Source organism: Motacilla alba, chromosome 1A (assembly GCF_015832195.1).
Source record: "Motacilla alba alba isolate MOTALB_02 chromosome 1A, Motacilla_alba_V1.0_pri, whole genome shotgun sequence".
In the NCBI taxonomy this organism is placed as follows: domain Eukaryota; kingdom Metazoa; phylum Chordata; class Aves; order Passeriformes; family Motacillidae; genus Motacilla; species Motacilla alba.
In genome coordinates, this window is record NC_052031.1 from 32,999,801 (window position 1) to 33,023,595 (window position 23,795).

General features: G+C 39.0%; 1 protein-coding gene across 11 annotated transcripts in view; it reads left to right on the forward strand.

The window, feature by feature from the left end:
* MSRB3 (methionine sulfoxide reductase B3) overlaps window positions 1–23,795 on the forward strand; it is a 102,812-nt gene that overhangs the window by 26,579 nt on the left and 52,438 nt on the right. For 10 of the 11 annotated variants that reach the window (XR_005259211.1, XR_005259212.1, XM_038155589.1 and 7 more), the window contains 3 exons: window positions 8,280–8,388; window positions 10,197–10,274; window positions 19,321–19,349. Coding sequence is in view for 9 of the 11 variants with exons in the window: in XM_038155589.1 (XP_038011517.1) it covers window positions 8,280–8,388; window positions 10,197–10,274; window positions 19,321–19,349 (216 nt within the window). In the remaining 2 variants the exon portion in view is untranslated. Of the gene's footprint in view, window positions 1–8,279; window positions 8,389–10,196; window positions 10,280–19,320; window positions 19,350–23,795 lie in introns of those variants that run through there. The other variant, XM_038155593.1, reaches the window with a different exon arrangement.

Here is a 23,795-nt window from a genome sequence, read left to right on the forward strand (position 1 = left end):
CACCGCAAACCATTTCCACCCTTCTTGCAGGAATGTTTTAATTCTGGGCGCTCATAAATTTCCTGTGTTCCATTCCTGAGCCTTCTGCAGCTCAGGCTTAGTGTATTTTCTGCTTAGTTTGGTATGGAAAAGATGAATTTTCGGTAGGGTGTTTCTGGGTTTTAAAGTTTCTCATGAAAAGTTACTTTTTTTAGTTATTGGACCATCTAACAGGAGGTCTAAGAAGTCCTTTAAGGACTGCCTTCACATTTTCCCCTTCAATTAAAAGAAACTCCTGCCTTTGTCTTTTCTCTGAGGAGTATGTGATGAAGGTTTCAGAGAAGAATGTGATGTAAAGGAGAGACGACAGCGCAAGAAAGAAAGGAGATTTTCTATATTGCTGAGCTGAGAGAGAACAAGCAAGAAAATGTGCAAGAAGTGAATGTGAGCCCTAAAGTCATTAAGAGGATGTTGGGAAACAATGGAGGAGATGATCACTTAGGGAATTTATGAGCTTGGAATTTGATGGAACCTTTAATGGGTCTGGATTGTGGACTGGGAATCAGGCACTAGAGGCTCAAACTTTATCATACCTTAGCTGCTAGGTTAACCATAGGTTGCTACAGCACAGATCATGATCTGGGGGGTAAGTGAGTAGAGAAGAGTTGTGTCCCAGAGAATGCTAAGAAGGGGAAATCATTCTTAGTTACAAGCTAAATATGTATCTCAGTTTGTGATTTCCTTCAAAAGAAGCTGTGTTGGGTAGGGATGCATGGCTAGTGTACAAAGGTGCCCTCTGCTCTATCTGGAGAAGAGATTCTCTTGTGGGATGGGAGCTGCTGGCAGCCCAGGTCTGGTGCTGGCAGCTTTGTGGTTTGTGGGTAAGAACTCCCTCATCAACGCTCTGGCCCAGGTCAGGGAGTCCCAAGGAAAGCAGAGCAGGGAAATGTTTCACCAAATCCTCTTAAAGCCCTTTTACAGGGCTTGACCCCATCTTCTCGACCCATAAGGCATGGCTGAATTTAACTAAACATAAGGAATTCCAGAAGACCCATTAGGGAATGAAGTTGCCAGTTACAGCTCTTTTTGACTGTTTCTCTACCTTTAGTCCTGAAACAGATTGAGAGGGGAGTGGGTTACAGTGTTTTCTGTGGTGGTCATAACAGAGCATGAACTGGAGCGGAGTGTCCCAGCAGTTCCTGTCTTCATGCTAGGTATGTCCCTCAGTGCTTGGAGAAGTGGGATGAAAGGCCACAGAGCAGGCAGTGCTTTTGCAAAAGTGTTCCTTACCCTCCACAGCTGGAGACAGATCAAGTTTTTCAGGGGGTTAGATCTGGGCTGTTACAGAGAATTGGAGGAGAGGAAAGACCTTCCCCCAGCTCTCTCCTTTCCTCCACCCCCATCTCAAGTACAGATTGCGGCACCTTGAGTCTTGAAATCCAGTGCTCATTTCACAGGCCACACATCACTATTGTGGGGGAAGCAGCAGGAGGATTTAGCAACAGCCAAATACGCTGAATGCCAAAATAAGCTACACACCACTGCTGGAAAATGCTGACTTTTTAATTGTTTCTGCTGCAGGGTTAAACCTTTATTAAAACTCTGTGAATAAACTTATTTTGATGACTTACTGAAATATTTTAAATGCAAAAGGTAGCATAAAGCACTCTTACTAAATTCACCTTGATCCTGCTGTTAATAAAATGCTTTTCCATATGTTGGATTTTATTATTTTTTTTTATTGATTCTGTCAGAAATCTACTGACCAGATAAAGAGTGCTCTCTGTTTTTCTTGCTTTTAATTTAAATAAATGTAGTGTTTGTGAAAGGTGCTAGGATAATACCAGCAAAACAAAAGTGTCTTTATCTGTTGTGGGGGGAGAGGAAGAGAAATCCATCATTATAAATATTCCCCCCTCCACTCCTGTACCAATAGATCTTAATCTTGTCTTGCCTGGTTTGCATCCAAGAGTAAGGCAAATAGGTCAGCTGCCCTGTGCACTCTGTCTTTGGCCATCTCAGCAGAAACGATAACAAATGTGGCAGTTTATAACATAATGAGCTTTTGCTCCACTTAATTGAAGGTTTTTCTATTCACCAACCTCTGCTGAGCAGCCACATGCTGTTGTTGCTGCAACAGTAGTGAAGATGACAGCTCAAAAAGCTCCAGAGGAATCTGCCTTCATCTCCACCAGCTAATACAGGGTGCTGGTGGACTCCTCTCAGTCGTTATAATTTGGAAAGGTTGTGAGACGAAGATTGTGTCTGGTAGTGACATTTATTTCGTTGATGTCAGACATGGAAGTAAAGTAGACATGCCTGGAGAGAACAAAAGGAGCTGATTTTCTTTCCCCCTTTCCCACTAAGCAAAACACTTCAGTCTTTTGTTAAATGTTTTTTACATTCACAGGGAGGAGAGGCAGCTTCAGATTTCTTTTCCAGGGAATGACTCTTTGGCTTGCATGGCTGCCTTAGTGTAACTTGCTGCAAGCAGGTTTGCAGACCTGTGGAAACAACAGATGCTGCCTATATGAGCCTGCCTGCTGGGGTCCCAGTACCACTTTCTGTGGAGAGAAAACAAGTGCATAGAAATGCATTACCTGGCAGTTTGGGGATTTATTTTTTTTTTAATTTTTTAAAATTAAACAAGAGCTGTGCTGATGACCAGGTGGGGGGAAAAAAGTGACAGCTCTGTTACTTGATTGTATGGGAAGTCTGCAAATTTGCAGAGAAGGGGTTTGCCCTTCCCTTGTGACCATCTGACCCTCCTGGTGTTAAGCAAATAATTTTTTTTAAAGACAGTTAGATTTTGGGTGGTGTTCTTTTAAGACAGAACCTGGAATTTGACCCAAAATTCAAACTGCTGTTCTGGTACCTGGCTTTTGGATTTTCAACGCACAATATAGTGGAAATGGTCTTCGCTCCATTACTTCTAATGCTTGCATGAAACTGCAAATGGTATTTCAACAGCAGGTGGGAGTTAGCTACCTACAGCAAGAAAGCAAAGGAACCACAGATCTGTTTTTCAATGTGTAAAACATTTACGGGGTTTTTTTAATGATGAAGTTTAAATTTTACTTAAACCTGACCTCCAAATATTTCAGAGGCAGGTCTGAAACTGAAGTTTCAGGGTTTTTTGCGACATTTATCCTAGTCACCCGCAGGCTAAGGTAATTTGAAATGGCTCGTGAGGGGATTATAAAAAGAACTATCATGTCAAATAATTTTATAAAACTGTGTTTTCCAAATACAAGCCAATAGAACTGTTTGCAATGTAACCGTTCTCAAGAGTTGTTCTTTTTTAAACTAGATAGCAGTTCCTGGCTTGTTCGCAGTGAGAGAACACTGCAGCATTCTCCCGAGGCTGAAGACTAGAGGCTGCAGAGAAGAAATGAAACAGAAATTAAAATATGTGAGAGAGAGTTGAGAGTTTGCCTTTTCTTAATCAGACAGTGAGGCAAAACTGGCAACAAGAGGCATAAACTGTGAAATGAAATGAAATGAAATCTGAAGTAATAGGAAATGAGAGATTCCACTTTTAAAAATACTAAGTGTTAGCAATAGCATATGTAAGGATATTTATTTAAATAAATATATGCAAATATTTTTAACTTTGCAGAATTCCTCTTAATATCAGTTTGAAGTAATTTACCATCAGTCTGCCAAGGTCTGACTCACTTATAGTGGGACAGACTTTGGGAAGCAAGAAGATGTATACTTAGGGCCAGATCCTGTAATCTCATGTACAGTCATAGACCCTTAAGTAGCTATGCATATTCTCAATGATCTCCCTACACAAGTCACATTGCAGGATTTGGGCTGGGGTGGGATATGAAAAATAAAAGGTACTGTAAGGCCCCTAAAAACTGCTTGGTTATATTAAAAGAAATAGTACTGAAAACTAGAAGCCCGATTTATTACATGGCTGTGCTCTACTGGAACATTTCACCTTGGTGTATTTAGTTTAGGAAGTCTAAGTGGTATGTGCTCAGTGCATGACCATAATATCCATTAATGCTGGTGGAATATAAGCATAGGTAGAAGAGGGAAAATGTATGTTATGTCTTTCATGCAGTTGAAATATTGAGTTAATTTCAGTGATAGGAAGCAACAAAATGCAAGAGAAAATTGATAGAATGGTTCAAAAGAGTGTTTGATATAGGAAAGCTATCAGGCAAAATGCCACCATATTTCAGGGCATGTCAGACACTAATCACCAACCTCTGGTGTGTTGGAACAGGTGAGGGGCTGAGTTGAGGAGTAATGATCTGTCTGTCTGAACATATCTTGTTGCTGGTTTTCTTGTGATTGCTTATAAGGAAGGAATGTTATGAACCACAGGTTTGAAAAGCCACTTGGCACTTATGTGAGGTGAGATGTTTAATGTCTTCATTATCAGGTCAACACCCAGAAAATACTTTCTGTTCACTTAATTTGTACAGCAGACTTCAGAGCTGAACTCTGAAATGCCCATAGTCTGCAGGTGGATAGTAATGGGCAGCATAAACTGTGTTGCTTTTCAAAAAAAAAAACCCCATTCCTAAACACAAGAATACTGTGAAGTCTCCAAGAAGGATTTCTGTTGATGTTCAGTTTTTACCCTCCTCAGCCTTTTTTTTTTTTTTTCCCTCTTAAGATTTGTGAGGCTGGTCTTTTCCTCACAAAGCCTTCCATCCTGCTCCAGGATCGTAAGTGCCTTTAGCACTGCTGTAGCTTTTGCCAGAGGGCTGAAGGAGCTGCCTGAACACTGCTCTTCTTAGGAGTGCCAACCCCAAAGAAGGCACCATGGGGTGCTGATTAGAGAGATTTCATCTGGCCTCCAATCCTGCAGTGGATCAAAAGGGATTTTGTCTGTCTTTGCAGGCAGTTCACCTCTTAACAGCTGCATATAACTGGAGTTCAGAGCATAGCTGTCCTGGGCTTTTCTAAAAGTCATTGCTGAGAGCACCATCTCCAAGGAACAAGAGTGCTAATATAGATCCTATGAATCCAGGCTCTCTTATTCTCATATTGCATTTAATTTAGCCTCACCTTTAATCAGTAACCACACTGATATGATGCTGTTTGTAGAACTGATGACCTTTTCTCTCATTTGCCTCAAACTGTATGATTTGCCAATGAACTCTGAGCCTGCCTTTATGGCTGAGCTGCTGAAGCATTTTGTTGCCTGTGTGGACCCTTTCCAGAGCCCAAACCTCATCCCACCTATGGAGAACCAGATGGAGGAAGGTGGTCAGCCTGTCCATTTATTCTCTAGTTTAATAATTAGCTCAATAACAGCTCCATTACTAGTGGCAGTATTTCTTATATTTGGCATCTTTGTGTAGCTTTATGTTGTCCCCCTCCCAGGATACAAACAGTTGCCTTGAATGTGACAGTCATCTCATGTCATAAAGGAACAGCTGCAAAACCAGAAGCAAACACTCTTTTACTGAAAATTATGCACTTTTGTCCCTCTTGCATGTAATTTTTTCCTAACTGAAAGAATGTATTCCTAGAATCTAATCTAGTAGTTTCTAGGATTAATTGCATTTTTATAGAAGCTTGTAGACTATCCTCATTTCAGATAAAATACCCTTATATCCTCTGCAGTCAGGGATGAGTCTTGCTTTACCTCCTCGCCTCTACAGCACTAGGGAAAGTGTGATCCATTTACTGAGCTATCTGTTTGTTGCCAGCAGTTAAATAGTAAGTACAATTAATTGAATAGGGCCATTCTTGAATGCTGAAGGCTGGACCAAGAGATTTCCTTTATAATTTGTAGTGCACCTTTTTCTTGATCAATACTCAAACTACAAACTTGAAGAACCTTTATTGAGGGTCAGTGTAGTTTGGCAAAATTCCCCTGCAGACATAAATAATTGTTTGTATTTCAAAACATACAGTTAATTATTAAAACAAGGCATACAAAATATCTTTTTTTAACATGCTTCCTACTTCTGATCATTGTTGTGTATCATGTGGCATCTAGAAATTTTCTTATGCATATAGTAAACCCATAGATTGGAGAACATCAAAATTGTAAACAAGACGAAAAATTATTTAAGGAATGTAAAGGGGGTATACTGACCCTTTCCAAAAACACTCAGTATTTTCTCTTTTTCAAATTGAAGTTATGCTTAGTTTGCTTTTATGCAGCAGCAGCAGTTAAGTAGCAAATAGAATTTGTTTTTTTAAATTATGGTAGATATTTTAAAAATTGAAGAGATGTTGGTTTGTAAGATTCTTTGTTGCTCTCTAGACTACTTTTAAAAACTGAAATTGTAGAGAAAAGACTGTCTCTCAAACAGTTTCTTTCTGAGCTGCGTAATGCAAGATAACAATAGCTATTTATATAATGCATATGCTTCCTTTCCCTGTTAGCTATACTTTGAAAGACTTATTAGTCCTAGAGTCCTGCACGTTTGGAGAATAAAAACCTCCAAAGTTTGACATCCTTAAATAAGCAACCAAATGTTATAAAGAACAAACCTCACTTACAGTTAGGAAACAATATTTACATTTAAGGTTGAAAAGCCAGGATGTAGGAAAATTTTGCTAATTTGGAAGGTGACCTTTAAGTGCACCAAAACCAAATAATTTGTAAGCTATGGCACAGGGCACATTCCTGCAAAATTTGTGTGAATACTGCTTTAGTGGTTCTTGAAAGACAAACAAAGAGACCTGGAATGAAATCTTTATCCCTCTCCCAAATAAGATTGAAGCTAACAAAGGCATACAGCAGCGCTCTTTCAAAGCTTGCCATTAAAATGAAGACTCTGCAGCACAGCTAATGAGATGGGTCAGAGTGGAAAACAATCTGTTTTTAAGAATGTTTAGATCAAAAGTAATTTCTAATCTATGAAATAAAGTCGCTTTTCAATACTTTTCTTTCACTAGTAAAGCTTTTTATGTTTGCACTATTTACTTCAATCAGATGTTTTCAATTTTACTTTTTTTTCCTGGAAATACTTCCTAGGGTTAGTCAGTAGTGACCAACAGCATTATTCTTTTTCTCTCTCCCCTATTCACCCACCCCCACACATTAAAAAATTGAGAAAAGAAGAGGGGGAGGAAGAAAGAAACATCTTTTCTTAAATGATTTGCAAGCATCTGTGCTCTAAGCTACTTTTTATGAACGCTCCTTAGTAATGACTCAAGGTAAAAAAGCAGAAAAGCATCCAATGTTAGGAAATTGCAATCCAATACCATGTAATTTAAACCTGCCATTGCCTCTCCTGTACTAAATGACATACAGATGGGTAGCTCTGTTGCCTCTACTTTGGGAACACAATTGGTCTTTTTATGAGTGTATATACATTTCTAGCGAAAAATATTTTTGTTGGGAGTGTTTATTTATTATTGTACCATATTTTAATTACTGTCATAATTAGAGTGCTTTTTCCCTGCTGTATTTTGTCAGCTAATTTTTGCCAATGCTTATCAAAGTTACCTGAATATTTTGCAATTGATGTTATTACTTTGGGAGTTTTCATTCCCAAAAGTAACCTTATTGTTGTTTTTTGCTTTCCCAGTGTGGATTTTTGCACTATACAAATGTGAATTTTTTATAGTAATCCTTATGTACTCCTTGGATTTTCTGTGTGAACCAAGCAAAGTGTTAAGATTAGATTTTCAGAGCAGGGTAATTTCAACAGCAACCTTCCTTTGCAACAAATTTTACAATATGTTTATTGTTGAACCTTGTATAGCTTTGTGCATAAAGAAATTACTTACTCCTTAGGACTCCTATTCTAGAGCTTCAATAGTGAAAAAAGAAAAAGGATACTTTTTTTTAACAGGGAAAAGGATGAGGATGCAACTAGAAATTAAATCAACCTTACTGTAATTCTGAAGGTTAGAATTATTTTTCAGCTACTTTTAAGGGTACTGAAATTGCCAGATGTTTTGGCTAAACATCATATGCCCATTACCATAAGTCTCCAATATAGATGTCTTGTAAAGAATGTTTCAGCTGTAGTTGGGATTTTTGCAGATCTTTTTTTAATGGTTGAAAAATGGTACTTTCTTGTGAATGATTGTGTGCGCAACAATTTAGTGTATAACACACCAAAGGGCTTTGGCTGTAGCACATTGTCACTGCTCCAGTGGAATCACCTGGCTCTCTATAAAAATTCTTTTCTGTACTTATATTTGAATAAATAATCAGCTGCAGTTCAGCTGAGCCATTCTTTGTGCATTAGGGACCAGCCTGGTCATTGACAAGTGAATGCAGAAGCTATACTGTGGCTGTCTGCCAAAGCAATTATTCAGGATTTAAGCTAAAAAGGCTCCTTCTCCCATATCCTCTCCTTTTGCAGGGTCATGTAGGGATAAAAAGGACTGTAAGGTGGTCTTTTCCCAGGAGGAGCTGAGGAAGCGGCTGACACCCCTGCAGTACCATGTCACTCAGGAGAAGGGGACTGAAAGGTAAGACAGGATGAAGGAAGCTCAAATCTAAAACCACAGGCATATTTCTTTTCCACACCTCCTCTTAATGCTGTTTCCTCATCTTCCCTACCAAATTCTTTTGGTTGTTTTCTTCTTCTTGCAGGATTTCTGCACTTGTTTACTAACTCCTACAAATTAACACTACTGCAAAGACAAGCATCTGCAACAGGGAGGCCAGGGCCAAGGGTCTTGTGCAACTTTTTCTTTTAATGAACACTGCATGTCTTATAAAGTCACCAGGCTCATATTTAGAGTCTGTTTTTAGTTTACTACAAAACGTGTGGAAGTAATAGTGGTTTAGGTACCCTTTTTTTGGAAGACATCACAGTAAGCAGAACCACGAGGGAAATGGCCCTGTGCCAGGAGGCTGGAGTTTTGAAGGTGGCCATTGTAAGTATAGACGTTTTGGCTGCAGAAAGAAGGTAGCATAATTTAGTTCTTTTCCACCCCACTCCAATTTCTTTTTGAAGCACATGTGGAGAAGGTATTTATTGGCTCATTTGTGGTTGGAATGTCAAAAATTTTCAATAACTGCCCTCACATGGCTTTAGTCACTGGAACCCAGCCTTAAGTCCTGGAGGGGAAAAAAAAGGACAGACTTCCAAGATTGTTTTTAGTGAATAAAGTCTCTCTCTCTCTCAGCTGATTCCAGCCAAAGGTAACTTGCCAAGGCCCAGCCATTTTTTGTTGTCTAATTTATACCACTGAGCTTGGCGCAAGGCCCTGGCTTTACCTCTGCTCTAAACGTACTAATGATGTAACTGCTTGTTTTCATTCATGAGCTGAAAGGACTCCCCGCTGCACGTGGGGTCCTGGTTAATAGGCAAACCTCTTCCTGACAACGCTGAATTTGGTGGCTGAACATGCCAGAGAGGCTCGTGGGGACAGTCCCCCTCTCCGTCCTGCCGCAGCCCTGGCAGGGCATGGGGACGGCTGCCTTTGCTGGGAGACCTGCCTTGCCTTCCCCCCAGCCCTCCACGCTCTTGTGTACGGGACCAACAACGTGATTTAATGCACACAAACAATCGGAGATTAGGTCATTCTTAAAAATCCTGTTTATAAAAAAAAAATTGGACCTCATAAAAAGGGTGAAAGGATAATAAAAACAAGCTGCTGAGCACATAGGCTTTTTGTTGGGCTAGCGCAGCTGATTCGTATTAGGTGAATGACCTCCTAGCCTTTTAGATTGTTAACTTAGAAAAATATTCCCTTAAAGCTGGAATATTGCTTTTCAACTGAAAATATAAGGCACGCACAGCTTGAAATCCTGGACCAATTATTTCATTTTCAGCTACAATGTCTCTGCCGCCCGGGCAGTCGGTGTTGGCCTGACCCAGCGCCACGGCTCTGCAGCGCCCGGGCGGCCTCACACCTCGCTCTTCTGCAGCCGCCAAGCCCTGCACGCGGCCTAGATGTGGACACAGCGAGGTGCAGCAGGTTGAACTATGTGCCAAACAATCCATGTTTAGAAAAACTTGACATTTCACTTGCCAGATAAGGGAAGACTTCTGTTTCATCCTTTTTGGTTTTGTTGTTGTTTCAGCCTTTGAACTTTGGGACAATTTGCTTCCTTTTGCATGATGCGTAACATCCGAGGCACACTAACGAGGACATTCCCCTTTTCCTGTGCCTGCTTTATTTGCTACCTTTAATAAAAAACAGCTGCTGATTTAGAAACTGTGGGCTTCTTCTATAACAGTTTTCTAAGGACTCAGCTACTTTAAAAATTAAAAGAAAAACCGAATTAGTTTATTTAATTTTAAAATGTAGTGTTGTTGTTTTCCCAGTGCCTTTGAAGGGGAGTACACACACCATAAAGCTCAAGGAATATACAAATGTGTTGTTTGTGGAACTCCTTTATTCAAGTGAGTATGCTAAATATAGTTTTGAGATTTCTGTCTCTAGGTTATGTATAATCTCGTATATATTTCATACATAATTTTATAAGGTCATTTCATAGAATCACAGAATAGTGAAGTCATTCCACTTTTAAGGACTACAAGAGAAGCAATGTAAATAATGCTGTAGTAAAATTAATCTTATAGCAAATATAAAAAGTTAGGATAAATAAGATAGAAAGATGACATTCAGGTAAAAGAGAAAGTATGACAGGAAAAAATATTTTTTTAATTTTAAGTTTAAGTTTTTAATTTAATTTTTTTTCCATCAGCAGCTCTGCCAAATAATTGGCAGAGTAACAGTCTTTCACTGTGTCAACCAATACTGAGGTTCGACTGTTAGAATTACTTACAGGTAGCTTTAAGAGATACAAAGCGGCAATGCTGAATTTTACATACAGCACTTTAGCCGATGATGGAGAAAAAAGTAGATGCATTTTTCTTAGAATTCAGGCAGTTAAGAAAACAAAACCATGTGAAATTTCATTACTTACTGAATTTCCATTCATCCCCATTAGCACACATGGAGAGCTGGTTTAAAAATACTCTTTAGAAGTACTGTGGGAATTACAGCCCTAAATTTGATGCTAGAAGCAGTGCTGATTGAATTCCCTTGATCACTGCATTGTTCTGCACAGATTCAATTGTTGTTTATGCGCTTTTTCTTATTTCTGGCTTCTTGCGATCATTCTGATGAAGAATTTAACTTTTTCTCTTTTTTTTCTCCCCTCAGTTCACCCTAACTTAAGTCACTTGCACTTAAAGTGCTACCTTTACAAGAGCATGAAGCAGGATGGTCAGGATAGCACTAATAGTACAGAATATTGTGCCAGGAATAGGTTAAAGGAAAATACAACTGATGTAGTTCTAGAATCACCAGATGTGGTAGTGATAGTTGTCCTCAGGAGACTGTCTGTAAAATGAAAGAAGCACCTCATCTCTGTAATGTTTGATTCCTCTGTCAGAAGGATTACCTGCAGAAACTGGTAATAATGTGAATCTTTTGGGCTGAAAATCTGATGGTTACAGACACAGCCAAGACAATAGTCTCATGTCATATGTTACTATGGTCCTTGGCTTGTGGGTGCAAAGTGGGGACCCAAACTCTCCATAACCAGTTTTTCTACTCTGACACTTAGACATTCCACTGCTTACCATAGCTAAATCTTTTTAGATTTAGCCAGGGAGATCCTGGCTCTGTTGAAGCAAATTTGTACTTAGCAAATGAATACATTGGAGTCAGGATTTCACCTTCTACCTTCAAGACTGGCTTCCTTTCTATCATCTGATGGAGAAAGAGTAGGGGTTTTTTGCGGAGTGGGTTTTGGACAGCAGTAGCATACATAAATTAATGTGAACTAGTTTCCAGTTGCCTTCAAAATAGTTTTACAATGGGAAAAATCTGCAGTATGAGACTTATCTGTGATTATCTCAAGTGCACAGTATGCTCTGGCATAGTCTTGAGTTAATGAGTTGGATTTCTCTTTTTAAAAGTAGTTCTATCGAAATGTCTCTGTTTTCAGATTCTCTTTGGGACTCCTGTGGATTTTATGGAGGAGAGAGAGAAAGAGGGAAGTTATTTTTTAATTTTAATAATTCTCAGGCCAGTGGGCACCTGAAGAAAACACCTGACCTATTGGGTCCTGAGATTAGACTGGCCTTAACTCAGTCCCCGCAAAGTCTTTGTGTTGCCTTATGAACTCTTGCTACCTCTGGCCTACATCTAATTCAGCCAGTTTTTCTGAAGTGGCTGACAACTGTGGGAAAAAAATGCAGAAGCCAGTAGGAGTCCATCTTCTTTTGTTTATTGACCTCAAAATATCAGTATATGATGTCTTCTTCGACCAGGAAAGATAGATTTCTGAATCTTGGTCACTGATTCAGCCCAGACAGCTAAAAAAAAAAAGTGAGAAGGAAACATAGATAAGAGAATGCAAAATACATGCTTTTTACATTTTTGCCACAAAATGGAAATTACTTAAGTATTTCCTTAGGAGTAAAATGTACAATACAAAGAAAGTCTATTTCCCCATTTAAAATGTGATTAATTTTTGTGGTGGCATGGATTTTTTTTGGTGGTTTCTTTTTGTAATTTCCAAATACTCATCTGAAACTTGCATTACGTTTGTTTCTCATTGGTGTCCATTAATTTTTTTGTCTTTATGTCGTTGTAATCTGTAAATATATATATTTGGACTATGGACCTGTCAGTTTAACTAGGAAAGAGACTGGAGCTTCAGCCATAATATTAACAAACTTCAACTTTTAACATTTCTGATTTATGTTGTTTCATTACGATGTGACACATGAGGTCAGGGAACATATGAATTTTACACTCCAGATGAAAGACCTGTTTTTTGGTAAGTCTTTAAAATAGAACTTTGTCTCTATCACAAGAAAGATAAAAGAAACAATTAGGAATGTCACATCTCTTCATCTACCTACTTGTGCTAGTCTTATGAGAAACCTCCCAAGCTTTATGGAGGACATGCTTTAACCTTTTCCACAATCAAAGGTGCCTCACACATAAAATGCATAATCATGCTATTGAATCTTATTATTCCATCTCTGAACTTTCACACCATGCAGTCTCCTACATCCCAGTACAGCTGCCTAAAAAAGCAATAAATGAGAGAGCCGATAAATTAATCTCAAGAATGTCCTTTCCTGCAAGCCAGTACTTATGCCATTTTGTGTTACACTTACTCCAATCTAGCTGTAGGCTTATGCTAAAAGAAGGAGCCCTGCTGCCCCCGCCTTTCTCTAGGGTGTTTTTTCATGGCTTTCTCTTCACTGGACCTCACCTGCTGTGGCCAGAGCATGTCTCAGTGCAGAACTTGGATCTGATAGACAACTAGTAAGCCAAAGAAAAAGCCCTTATACTTAATCAACCGTACCCGCCTGTGTTAATTTTTATCAGCCATATTTATCATGGCTGGACGGTCTCCACGGTGAGGTTGTGTTTTTCTGTATCAGTTCACAAAGAGCCACCTATGCCACCCAAATCCTCAGTGTTTTCTAAGGCCAACTGTATTTGCAAGGTTGTGCCTACTTTAATTTTTCAAGGCACTTTCTTATATGTTATTCAAGATTACCATTCTGTCCATAGCCATGGAAACAGGAGGTTAAAATGGACCTGAGTGAAATCCATGACTTGTGTGACTGCCATAGGAGAGAATGTAGTCCATATTTAATAAACCATGGTCATGTCCTTTACCATCTCACAGGACTGTGAGAAAGATGTGGTATAGATGGGAACTGGGAAGCCTGGGAGAATTTACTCTGCTTCGTATTGACTGTTCATCAGTCACTCTGCTTGGAATAAGTAATTTTCACCTGGTTTTAACCTCCTTTACGCTTTACTATATGTATGTATGTACTTGAAGTAAAAATCAGGTAGGGTGGATTGTTATGGATTATGACTGCAGAAGGTATATATTTCTAAGTTTATCTGTTTAAAGCTCTCACAATAAAGATATTCTGTCTCTCTGGGCTGAACTCACCCAGAGACTACTCTTCACCAACACTGGAGGTATATAAAAGACATGTAGATGTGGCACTTAGAAACACAGTTTAGTGGTGAACTTGGCAGCACTTGATTAATGGTTGGACCTTTAGTGATCTTAAAAGTATTGTCCAACCTAAATAATTCTCTGATGTTAAAATGCTCATTTTGAATTTGGCTTTTCATCAATATGCAGAACAGAATTTATCACATCATCCATCAATAGTAATTTTTTTTTCCAGGCTTATTAAGGAGCTAATACAGTGTAATGCTGACTCCATGTCAATCCTTTTGTAATAATAAAACTGTATCATTTAATCTATTTGCCAATTTCAGCCAAATTTTTCAGGGAAGTAGTTATTAACCCTCAGAGATCTTAAGTCCTTAAAGCAATAAGAAAATCAGGAGAGAGAGCATATTCAAGCTCTCTTTGAGGAGAGGCCTGAAGAGATCAACTGTAGAGTTCAACTATATTACTAGATTATAGCAGATAATATTATTGTAAGTAATATATATTATTGTATTATAACTGAGAATCCACATGAGGGTTGAAGAGAGACAGGCATTAGGGAAGTCCAGTTCTGGGAAATATTTGTTAGTAGTTTTGCTGCCTAAGACACCACAGGATCTGTTCCCTGGCCACAACACAGCAGCAAGCCCAACTTTGCTCTTTCTGCTTGGTTCTTAAAGCTTGGGGACTTCTCAAATTCCCTGGTGGTGCGGGTCATATAAATTCCTAATTATTTACATCAGGTATTTATTTTTACATTAGCATACTGCTGCATTTTTCTTTCTGGAAGCTTGACTTTCAGGAGCTTCCAGAAGCTATTTGAAGCTTCATCTCTCGAGTATGATCAGCAACTGCTTTCTATGTAATGGTTTACATTTTCAGAAGGGTTATTAAGGCTATACTTAAAATCAAAATGGAAAAAAGTCTCTTCTCTGGCCCTAAAGGCAAGTGACAAGACATAGCTTGTGTTTTTAGCATCAATTCCTGTACTCTGAAACAGAGTGGCCTGGCTCATTCTGCTTTTGGGGGATGGTACCTGGCCTGAGCCTCCCCTGCAGTTTGCCTAGTTCCTGTCCAGGGTTCTCATCAGCATGATAAGGGCCAGTGTAGTGTCCAGGGATATGTTCACAACTGAGCATTACTATCCTGGCCTTCTTTAGCTTGCTAGCAATGCTGCAGCAGGAACACTGATACGGCAGCTAGGTATATTCTCTACCACTGGGAGGCAAACACGGGAGAGAGGGGATTGATTGATTGTATCCTGCTCAGTCACCTGGACCAGGACTTGGGTTGGCTTGGATTGCATCAGGAGCCTGCTAGTCCATAATCTCTTCAGCAAACTGCCCATGCCAATATGGAATAAAATTCTTTGAAAATCAAATACCGAAGATGTGAGGTGAGAAGACAAAGGACTCTTGTGTGATTTATAGTATTCTCAATCATATTCATAAGTCCTTTAAGTACACATGGTACAATCATTAATACTAACAGTATTACCATCAACATGGTAAGTCTCTGGACTAGAATATTTTTTAACTATAGGCTAGTTCATTTAGTACATGCCCATTTTCCCGTAAATATGATCCTACAATGATGCATCATCTTTATGACTGTAACAGATCTTTATCTGAGCCCTTTTCAGAGAGAAGTAGCATATTGAATGTCTGCCCCTACCAGTGTTCTGTTTAGCACACTTGAAACACAGCCTTGCAAAGGAACAGCCTGGTATAGACTGCTAATACAACGGCCTAGTAAAGCCAAGAGGAATAAATTACTTCTTTCATGTTAAAATACAAGGATCAGAACTGCAGAGTACTTTCTGAGAGAGTTGTGTGGCTTCCAAAGGCTGTTCCCTATGTTCCCTCAACAAAACTTATACAAACCTGTCAAATACTTCATCATGAAAGGTAAAAGGAAAGGCAGTTGTCACACAACAGCAGAGGTTCTGCAGTAAGTCCTCTTCCCTCTCTCTTTGACAAAGGCCTGCTTCCCTGGCAAGTAGCAGGTCTGTGTTTACTACAGCTGTAGTGTGTCTGTTGACACTGCAATTTGTGGCACTGAACAACTGCAGTGTAGTCATACTTAGTAAGGCAGTAGTTTAAAATTCAGACTATAGGAACACATGATGATTATCATTACTCCATTTGTCTCTCTTTCTTAGTACTTGGCAGTCTGAAGATCTGGTGTATGATGTCTTTTAGAAGAAACAGGTTGAAACCCTGCACCTCTTCGTAGCACAGATAAAATGACGATCATATGCATTCTATTGTTTGTGTTTGACTTAATTATTCCTGGGATCTTTACAAGTATTGCAGCAGCTTGTGCTTAGCTAAATCTTTCCAGTAGGTCACTATTTCCTTGCATATTGTGTGTTGACAGCTGAGCCCACTTGACATTTGTATTGCCATGTGTTGTGTGTATTTGAGCCGTATCGAAGTTGGAAATGAAAAGCACTTTATAAATACCCTCTTGTTCCTCTTTATGCACATGGACTCCTTTCCAAAGATATTTATGAATTATTACCTGGCTTTCAGAATACTCCTTCATAGGAGACAGAAATAGAGAAAATATGCAGAAAGCTAATTTCTGTTCATTTGGGGGTGGGAGGGTGGGGCATGGTGTTGGGATCCTCCCCTCTGTTTGTGATAAATGATAAAAGACAATTTGTACAGTCAGGACCTGGCTATGTAATGTGCATCTTGCCTGGTAGGATGCTTAGGCTGGATATCAGAGTATGTACTATGATAACAAACAATGTACTGAGGAGTTTTCTCCTTCTAGTTCAGGTAGTTTTGAAAGTATAAAGGAGTGAGAGTGAATATTTTTACGTGTAGCAGAACATCTCTTTGGAATGTACTTTCAGTATTTAATTTTATCCTATTTAATGACCATATTTTAGTTGAGCATTTTTAACACCTATGCACAATTAGTTTCTGACATTTTGCCTAACGTGCTGTTGAGGAGCAGATATAAATCCTGGAAGAAGGGAAAAATGGTGCTTTCATTAAAATGGCTGTAAGCTTTGTCATTCCTTCAAGTAGCCAAGGTGACTTGGTGTTCTTGCAGAGTGCTTTCTTACATCTGCCACCTGTTGCTTATTTACAATGCCAAAGATGCTTCATTCTTTTCCTCCACTTTTTCTGTGCCTTATTAAGATCTCTAACAGTTTCCTTAATACTGTGTCCTAAATTTTACATGGTTTTTCCAAGGGGAAATGGTGACCATAACATAGGTAACGCTCCTGCTCTTGATGGCTCCTAGAACTACCTCCCATGCTGTGTTTTCTTTCATAACTATTCTGCTGTTGCCAGACGAAGTTCGATTCATTTATCACCCCCATATCAGTTTTCTGAAGTGTTGTCCAGTAATTTATGACTGTTTGGAGCTTTGGTACTCATTACAGTGCCCAGTGACCCTTGTGACCCTCCTCCCCATGCACACTCTGCCACCTTGGCCCTTGGGCTAGTTTGTTGAAGCCACAAATTGCAATGCATATGTCCACAACAAGATATTCAGGCTGAGAAGCAAGAGCTCTGTTTGACCAACTAATAGGGAGTATCTACAATTTAGGCAACAAGAAGTTAATCATGCAGATAAACAGATGCTGAGGGTAAGATTCGTACATTGTGTCTGACTATGTAGGTATTGAGGTGTTGCTGATACTGGGATGAGCAAGAGAGAATAGCGTAGGCAGGTATACAGCAGCTTGAGGAGAATATTGTAAATAAAACACTGACTAGGTGGCTTTACATCTAACTCCGTGGAATTTCCCCCAGGTTACCACATTTCACAGGGCGGGGACTTCATCCTGCTGGTGTAAATACCCCTTGAATTATACTGCCAAACTGAGCATGGGCTGGTGCCCTGGGCAGTTACTGCTGCTATTTGTGAAGGCATGTCAGCAACGTGCTTTCTTTGTTCAGTGCTTTTGGTGGTACTAAAAATATGAATTATGAAGATAAGTTTTTTTGCTCTCACCTTTTCATCTCCTGAGAGTTATATTTAAGACAAAATATTGTGAGCACTGGAGGAAGGTGCAGAACGAGCAAAAGGGGAGAATTGTTTCCTTTCTGATGACTTTAATGTGTGAACCTGATGATTTTTAAAATTATAATTGATTTTATATTTATTTGCTGCAGCATAGATATTTGGTATACAATTACAATGTGGGTTATATAAAAATGCAGAGTGCATGTAAAACACATCTACATGTAACAGCATGTACTAGCTTATAAAATAAAAGTTGAAAATAAATATGCAATTAGTTTTTGAGCTTCAGACATTTGTTTCTGAAAAAAGAAGGACTGTAACTTCCCAAAAATACATCCCTTCCTTGATGCAATATAGAAGGATCCAACATTGTACTTCCTCCTTAGAATTTCTGTGGAAATGCATTTTGCTGCCAACGTAACATGCTTTAACAGGTCTCCCGCTGGTCAGACCTTGTGTCCTGCTGTGACAGCCATGACCATGTGTGCAACTGATTGTTAGTGGGCGATATAAATCTGATTGGAACATGCCTGTTAATTGGTTTGAGAGCTCAATATAGACAATGCTGTCTTGTAGCAGATTGTGTAGATAGCCCTAGTCATAGGGTTAATTCTGCTTGACAGCACATCAGCAGCATCTTGAGTAATTACCCAACTTAAGTTTTCCCACAGTTGAATTGAGACCTTCAAAGGCTTCTACATTTACAAGTATTATTAACTGATATCTGAAACATGATGTTCCCACAAGGGCTAATTTTTTCTTCCTTTTATTAAATATACAGGTTATAGGGTTCATTTGCTAAGTGCTAAGCCCTTAGAAGAAAACACTACTTGTTAGGGAGAGAAAAATCTGCAGTGCACGACCAAAGCTAATGGTGCATAATGCACACACCATTGTCTTTTTGCAAAGACTTTAAAACAAGTTAAAATTTAGGTCTGGCTCCCTTCCTCTCTCCCACCCCCCACTTTCTACTTTTAAGAAAATCAAACCACTTACTCCTATGTGCAGAATGAGTAAATTGAAGACACACACAAACAAAAACCTCCTAGGATGTTGCACAATTAAGTACAGATCACTGGATACAATACATATGACATTAATGAAATGGTATCTGCTTCAAAAATAGATTGGAAACATTCATGAATGAATTAAATCCTCCTAATGGCTTTTCAAAAATGAAAATGAATGAAAACTATTTAATTCATACAAACAACTGTATGGTATGATTCACAGTATATCATTTAATCCCAGTTCAAATTTATACTTTATTTTCTTCATTTAGTGATTTGTCTTTTAAAATATCTTCTTTTTAACTACAGCATAAAAAACAGTAAAATATTAAATAGTCATCATTTGGGTTCAAATGCCTCTGAATGCATTAAATGTTAATGTACAGAGTTAGACAGTCTGGTTAAAGATGGTATTTGCTGGAGGGATCAGTCTGACAAATGGCTTTTATGGCATAAAGCAGTTCTTGTAACTTACGATCTTTTTATTTTCTTTTTCAGGTCAGAAACAAAGTTTGACTCCAATTCAGGTATGTTTACATTTACTGTGTTTTACTGAATGTACACTATTCAGGTTAATCTCAAAAGAGTAGTTTATCAGTTCAAGTTCAGCTTAGTTTTAAACAAACTGGGGTAGGTCAGCCTTAAAAAGGATCTTCATTTCTCACCCTCTGAAAACAGCATTGTTACTGTGAAACATTTGCCTTCATTCCTTTCATTAGTTCCGGTCTCTTTACATTTTCCCAAAAGATGACAGAGAAGATGTATCTTGCAACAGGTTTAATTGATCCAGAAAAATCGTAATACAAATAAATGATAATATAGACTAAAGCAAATGGAGGATTGAAGATTGAAAACGATCATTGCAACAGAGTAGAATGTTTTTCTTCCTGGTGGACAAAAACATTTCATGGGAATTTGAAGTCAGTGCAGCCTCTCTGTCAGGAAACAGATGATTTGTCATAAAATTTTCGTGACAGATGCAGGTACACAATGCAGGCCAGACCAGACTTTAGAGCTCAGCTGAGGAGGATTACCAAAAGGCAGTCTCTCCCAAGATGTCTTTTTAAAGAATTGTAATGCATTGTAGGGACTGGGAGGGAAGTGAAGGTCAGGCTAACAGGTTAATGTGTATCTAACAAGACAAAAATCACAGGACAGCAAACAGGGGAACAGTTGGAGGCAAAACCAGATATCCTAACACCAGACTGTTACTTATTCAGTTCACTATTCCTAGGTTTTCCTTAAAGTTAAACAATAATAAATTAAGAATAGGCTATTGTCCTGAAGCTAGGTGAAATGTCCATTGCCTGAAAAGGTAATTAAAAATACATTTTTTTGAAGATGAAAATGTCTGTTTTAAACAGGAAACCTGATATTATTATGGCAATTTTGGTTTTAGGCCAACGTTATCTTCTATATAGTCTGCTTAATGCAGTGATTATAATTGCTTATAATGTTATGAATTTTACAATGTATGTTAATCAGGTTGTTTATGGAATAGCACGTTTCCTTTTATCCCAGTTCCTTTATCCCAGTGGGCTTGAAATGTGAGGCATTACGTTACTTTTTCTTTCTACATTAGATTTTATCTTTGGAACTATATGGGAGTGAAATCTACAGCAGGAAGTATTTAAATAGCCAATGCCTACATCTTGTACACTTGCGTCATCTCGCTCCTGTTATAATTTTTGTCTGTGAGCTTGAGGTTACTTGCTTTAAATATTTCTTGAATAAACTCTATGCTAAGATTGATTTTTGGATCTTGACAAAACAGAGGGATTGTATGAGGGATAGCTTCACACATTTTCTGCCATTACCCCCTCTATTTTAGTGCAGTCACCAAAACCAGGGTGTGGAGCAGAATGTCACATCTGCTTTTCTGCTGAAGGAAAAATGCTCTCTGAAGAGCTTCAATTTGATTGGTGGCTTAAGCTACAGGTAGTTTTCTGACTCTTTTGAAGCAGTTCTCCTGTTAGGTACACTGTTCTGCCTGTCGCTCCCTTGGCAGCGAAGGCAGGGGCATGGCTTTTCCTAGGGTAGTGGTAAAAGTCTGGCACTATTGCAGCTGTGGTGTGGGCCTGCTCAGTACATGTCACCAGGCCTTCCTGCCCTGGGCTCCTGGTCCCATTTTAATCTTTGCCCCAAACCTTGTACTTAGAACAGATTAGAGAATTACTAAGGTTTAACGCCTTGGTCTCATCAGTGCTGCGTCTCTCGGCACAAGCTTTGGCCAACCACCAAGGGTAGGTGTTAAAACCAAGCAACACCAAGGCTCAAAACCCCCTTATCATTGTGAGAGGTACAGCTGCCTTCTCTTCGCAGGGAGAGAGCACTCATTCCTTCCACCAAGAAGCTGATCATGACAGTCAGATGGCACAAGGACTCTTAGGTTTCTCTTTTGTTCCCAATATGTCCGAGCAGAGGAGAAGTGAAGATACTGGCAACATCTGGTTTTGTTTCCCTAACAAAGAATTTGCTATAAGTTTCCCAAACCAGACAATAATCCCAGACCTCCTGCTGAGTGAATGCACCCTGTTCACTCAAGGTGCATGGGCGATGGCATCCTTGTAAAAAAACCCTTCTTTTGTGTGTGCGGGTGCAGTGCCCCATGTAGCACCATGCTCTGCATTACACAGGCCTTTGAAAAAGTGTCAGTGTAGTGTTGGTTAAAAAGGGCTGCTGGCATCTGAGTCGTATTTATGCAACCTCAGGTTTCTTGGAGACACCTTAAGGTATTTTCACATCCTTCATTTCATTTTGAATTCCCTAGACTGTCATTCCTAAGTAAAGTAATGATCCCACAAACTGGAACAAACATGCTTTGTTCTCATTTATCTTATGTTACTCAAAACAGTTCAAGTGTTGAACATGAGAATGAGGTAATTTTATTATAGAATACATTTTTTTTTCCTAGGGAGTTGTTCCACAACTATTGCTTGCTCTAAATTAACCCCAGTGTTAATTCTAGTTAACTTACAAGTCTAGATATGCCCTTAATAAACATTTATCAATGGTTATTATACTTGTCTTTCCTAGAAATATTTGTGCAGCATTGAAGAATTAAAAGAAGTCTTTCTGAAGCAAGTACAAAGTCAGAAATACAGCATTTAAAGTACCCAGTAGGCTCAGTGCAAATGTAACCCTGGAAATGTTGTTCAACACTGAAATATTAGACAAATATTGTCAAAAGAAGATTAATTGGAACTTGAGCATTAACTTAAAAGAAGGCTGCAAAATTCCTACGGTGATGATCAGGATTTATCATGCAAATAACTATAACATCTGTAGGGGACACACATTCTTCATATCATGACTAACAGCTCCATCTGAGAAACTTCTTTTTCTCTGCTGACTCTTTATAAGTCTACAGCTGGCAGAATTTCTGTCTCAGAGACCATGGGGTTAGCTTCATGCTGTTACAAGATCTTATAAATGAAACAATTTTGCTTTCCTGTCATAACATGATGAATTCTACTGGTACTGAAAATAGATTTTTTTCTAACAAAGTACTTGAAAGCAAAAACGGTTGTAGGAAAAATATTTCTTTTTCCTTACAATTTGTTAGAGAACAAAGTAAACCACAAAAAACCCACAGGTGAAACAATTTTGTTCTTATTATCAGTATTTTGTTAGTGTCTAAAATGCTCATTGTGCTGTGTGCTTCTTGGTTAGAAGATTTCAGAATTTAAGAATATAAGAATTATATTGGAATAATAACGGAATTAATTTGGTAAATGATAAATAGATTTTTGCTTTTTTAAAATAGGTCTTCAGGGTGCTGTTCCATAACAGGATGAAACTGTAGGTCTCAAAAGCTGTTGCTGAACACTTTAGAGCCCACTTTAGTAATAGCAAAAATAAGCTAAGAAAACTGCCTCAGCATGCCCCCTAGTCACCAGGGAATGGTAATGGTGGATTTCCTACTGTCTACTGGGAGGACTGGAGTTTTCTTGGGGCATCTCCTGTACTATTTGCTGCATTCTGCATGTCACTGTGGAGGTGAGATTTGATATTCAAGTTAGAGTGTTCACAGTGAAATCACGGGCAAAATAATTCCATTTTGTTCTGTGTTAAAAGGAAAGGACAAATTCATGGACAATATGCAAGGACTACAGTGGAGTCTTTTTTGTGTATCTGTCACTCAGACCATGGAATGTAGAAAATCAGAGAGCACAGGGGGCAAGAGGGACAGTCAGGGAAGCACCATGCTGTTGAAACATATCTGTGCACTGAAGAAAAAGAGTGCCCAAGGACACACAGTGCTTTCAGCTGTGTCCATCATCTCCTGTGCCAGCTTCACACTTCTCTCAAAAAAAGAGATGTATCTCCAATACCTGTTCTTCTGTCTCCCTGCTTCTACATATCAAAGGAAATGTAAAGATAATGTATGTGATTTATATCACTGTTTGTGTCAATACTTTAGAAACATTCCAATTAGTATCAGAAATTAAGATATAATAGCTGCCCATGCACCTAGAGGCTGTCCTGAGGGACAGCTACACATGAGCTTTTGTTGGATTCCTGCTGCCCCAGCAATCAAATACAAAGCAAGTCAAGGAGCCCCCAACAGTTCCAGGAATTTCTTTTGCCTGCCTTGTCTGGACTCACAGTGTCAGCCAGGGACTCTGAAGGTCGTTTCTTCTCTCTGCACATTGCATTTTCCACCAGAATGAGTGTATCCCCATGTCTTCGGCACTGCACAATGCTGCCACTTCTATATGCCCATCATGGTTCCCATCCTTTCCTTTCTCACCCCTTGTGTTTACTGGCATCTTTCCTTTAATGTGACCACTACAATGTACAAACTTGCAAGGCTACATGATTCAGCACAGGTGCTAGAGAACAGGTGAACAAAATTATAAGGTTGGAGGTGATCAGATGTTTTCCTCTCACAAATTCCTCTTGGCTACATTTCCAGATGTTCTGCAACAAGCTTTCCAAACTCTCTGTATCAGCCCTGATTTCTCCTAACC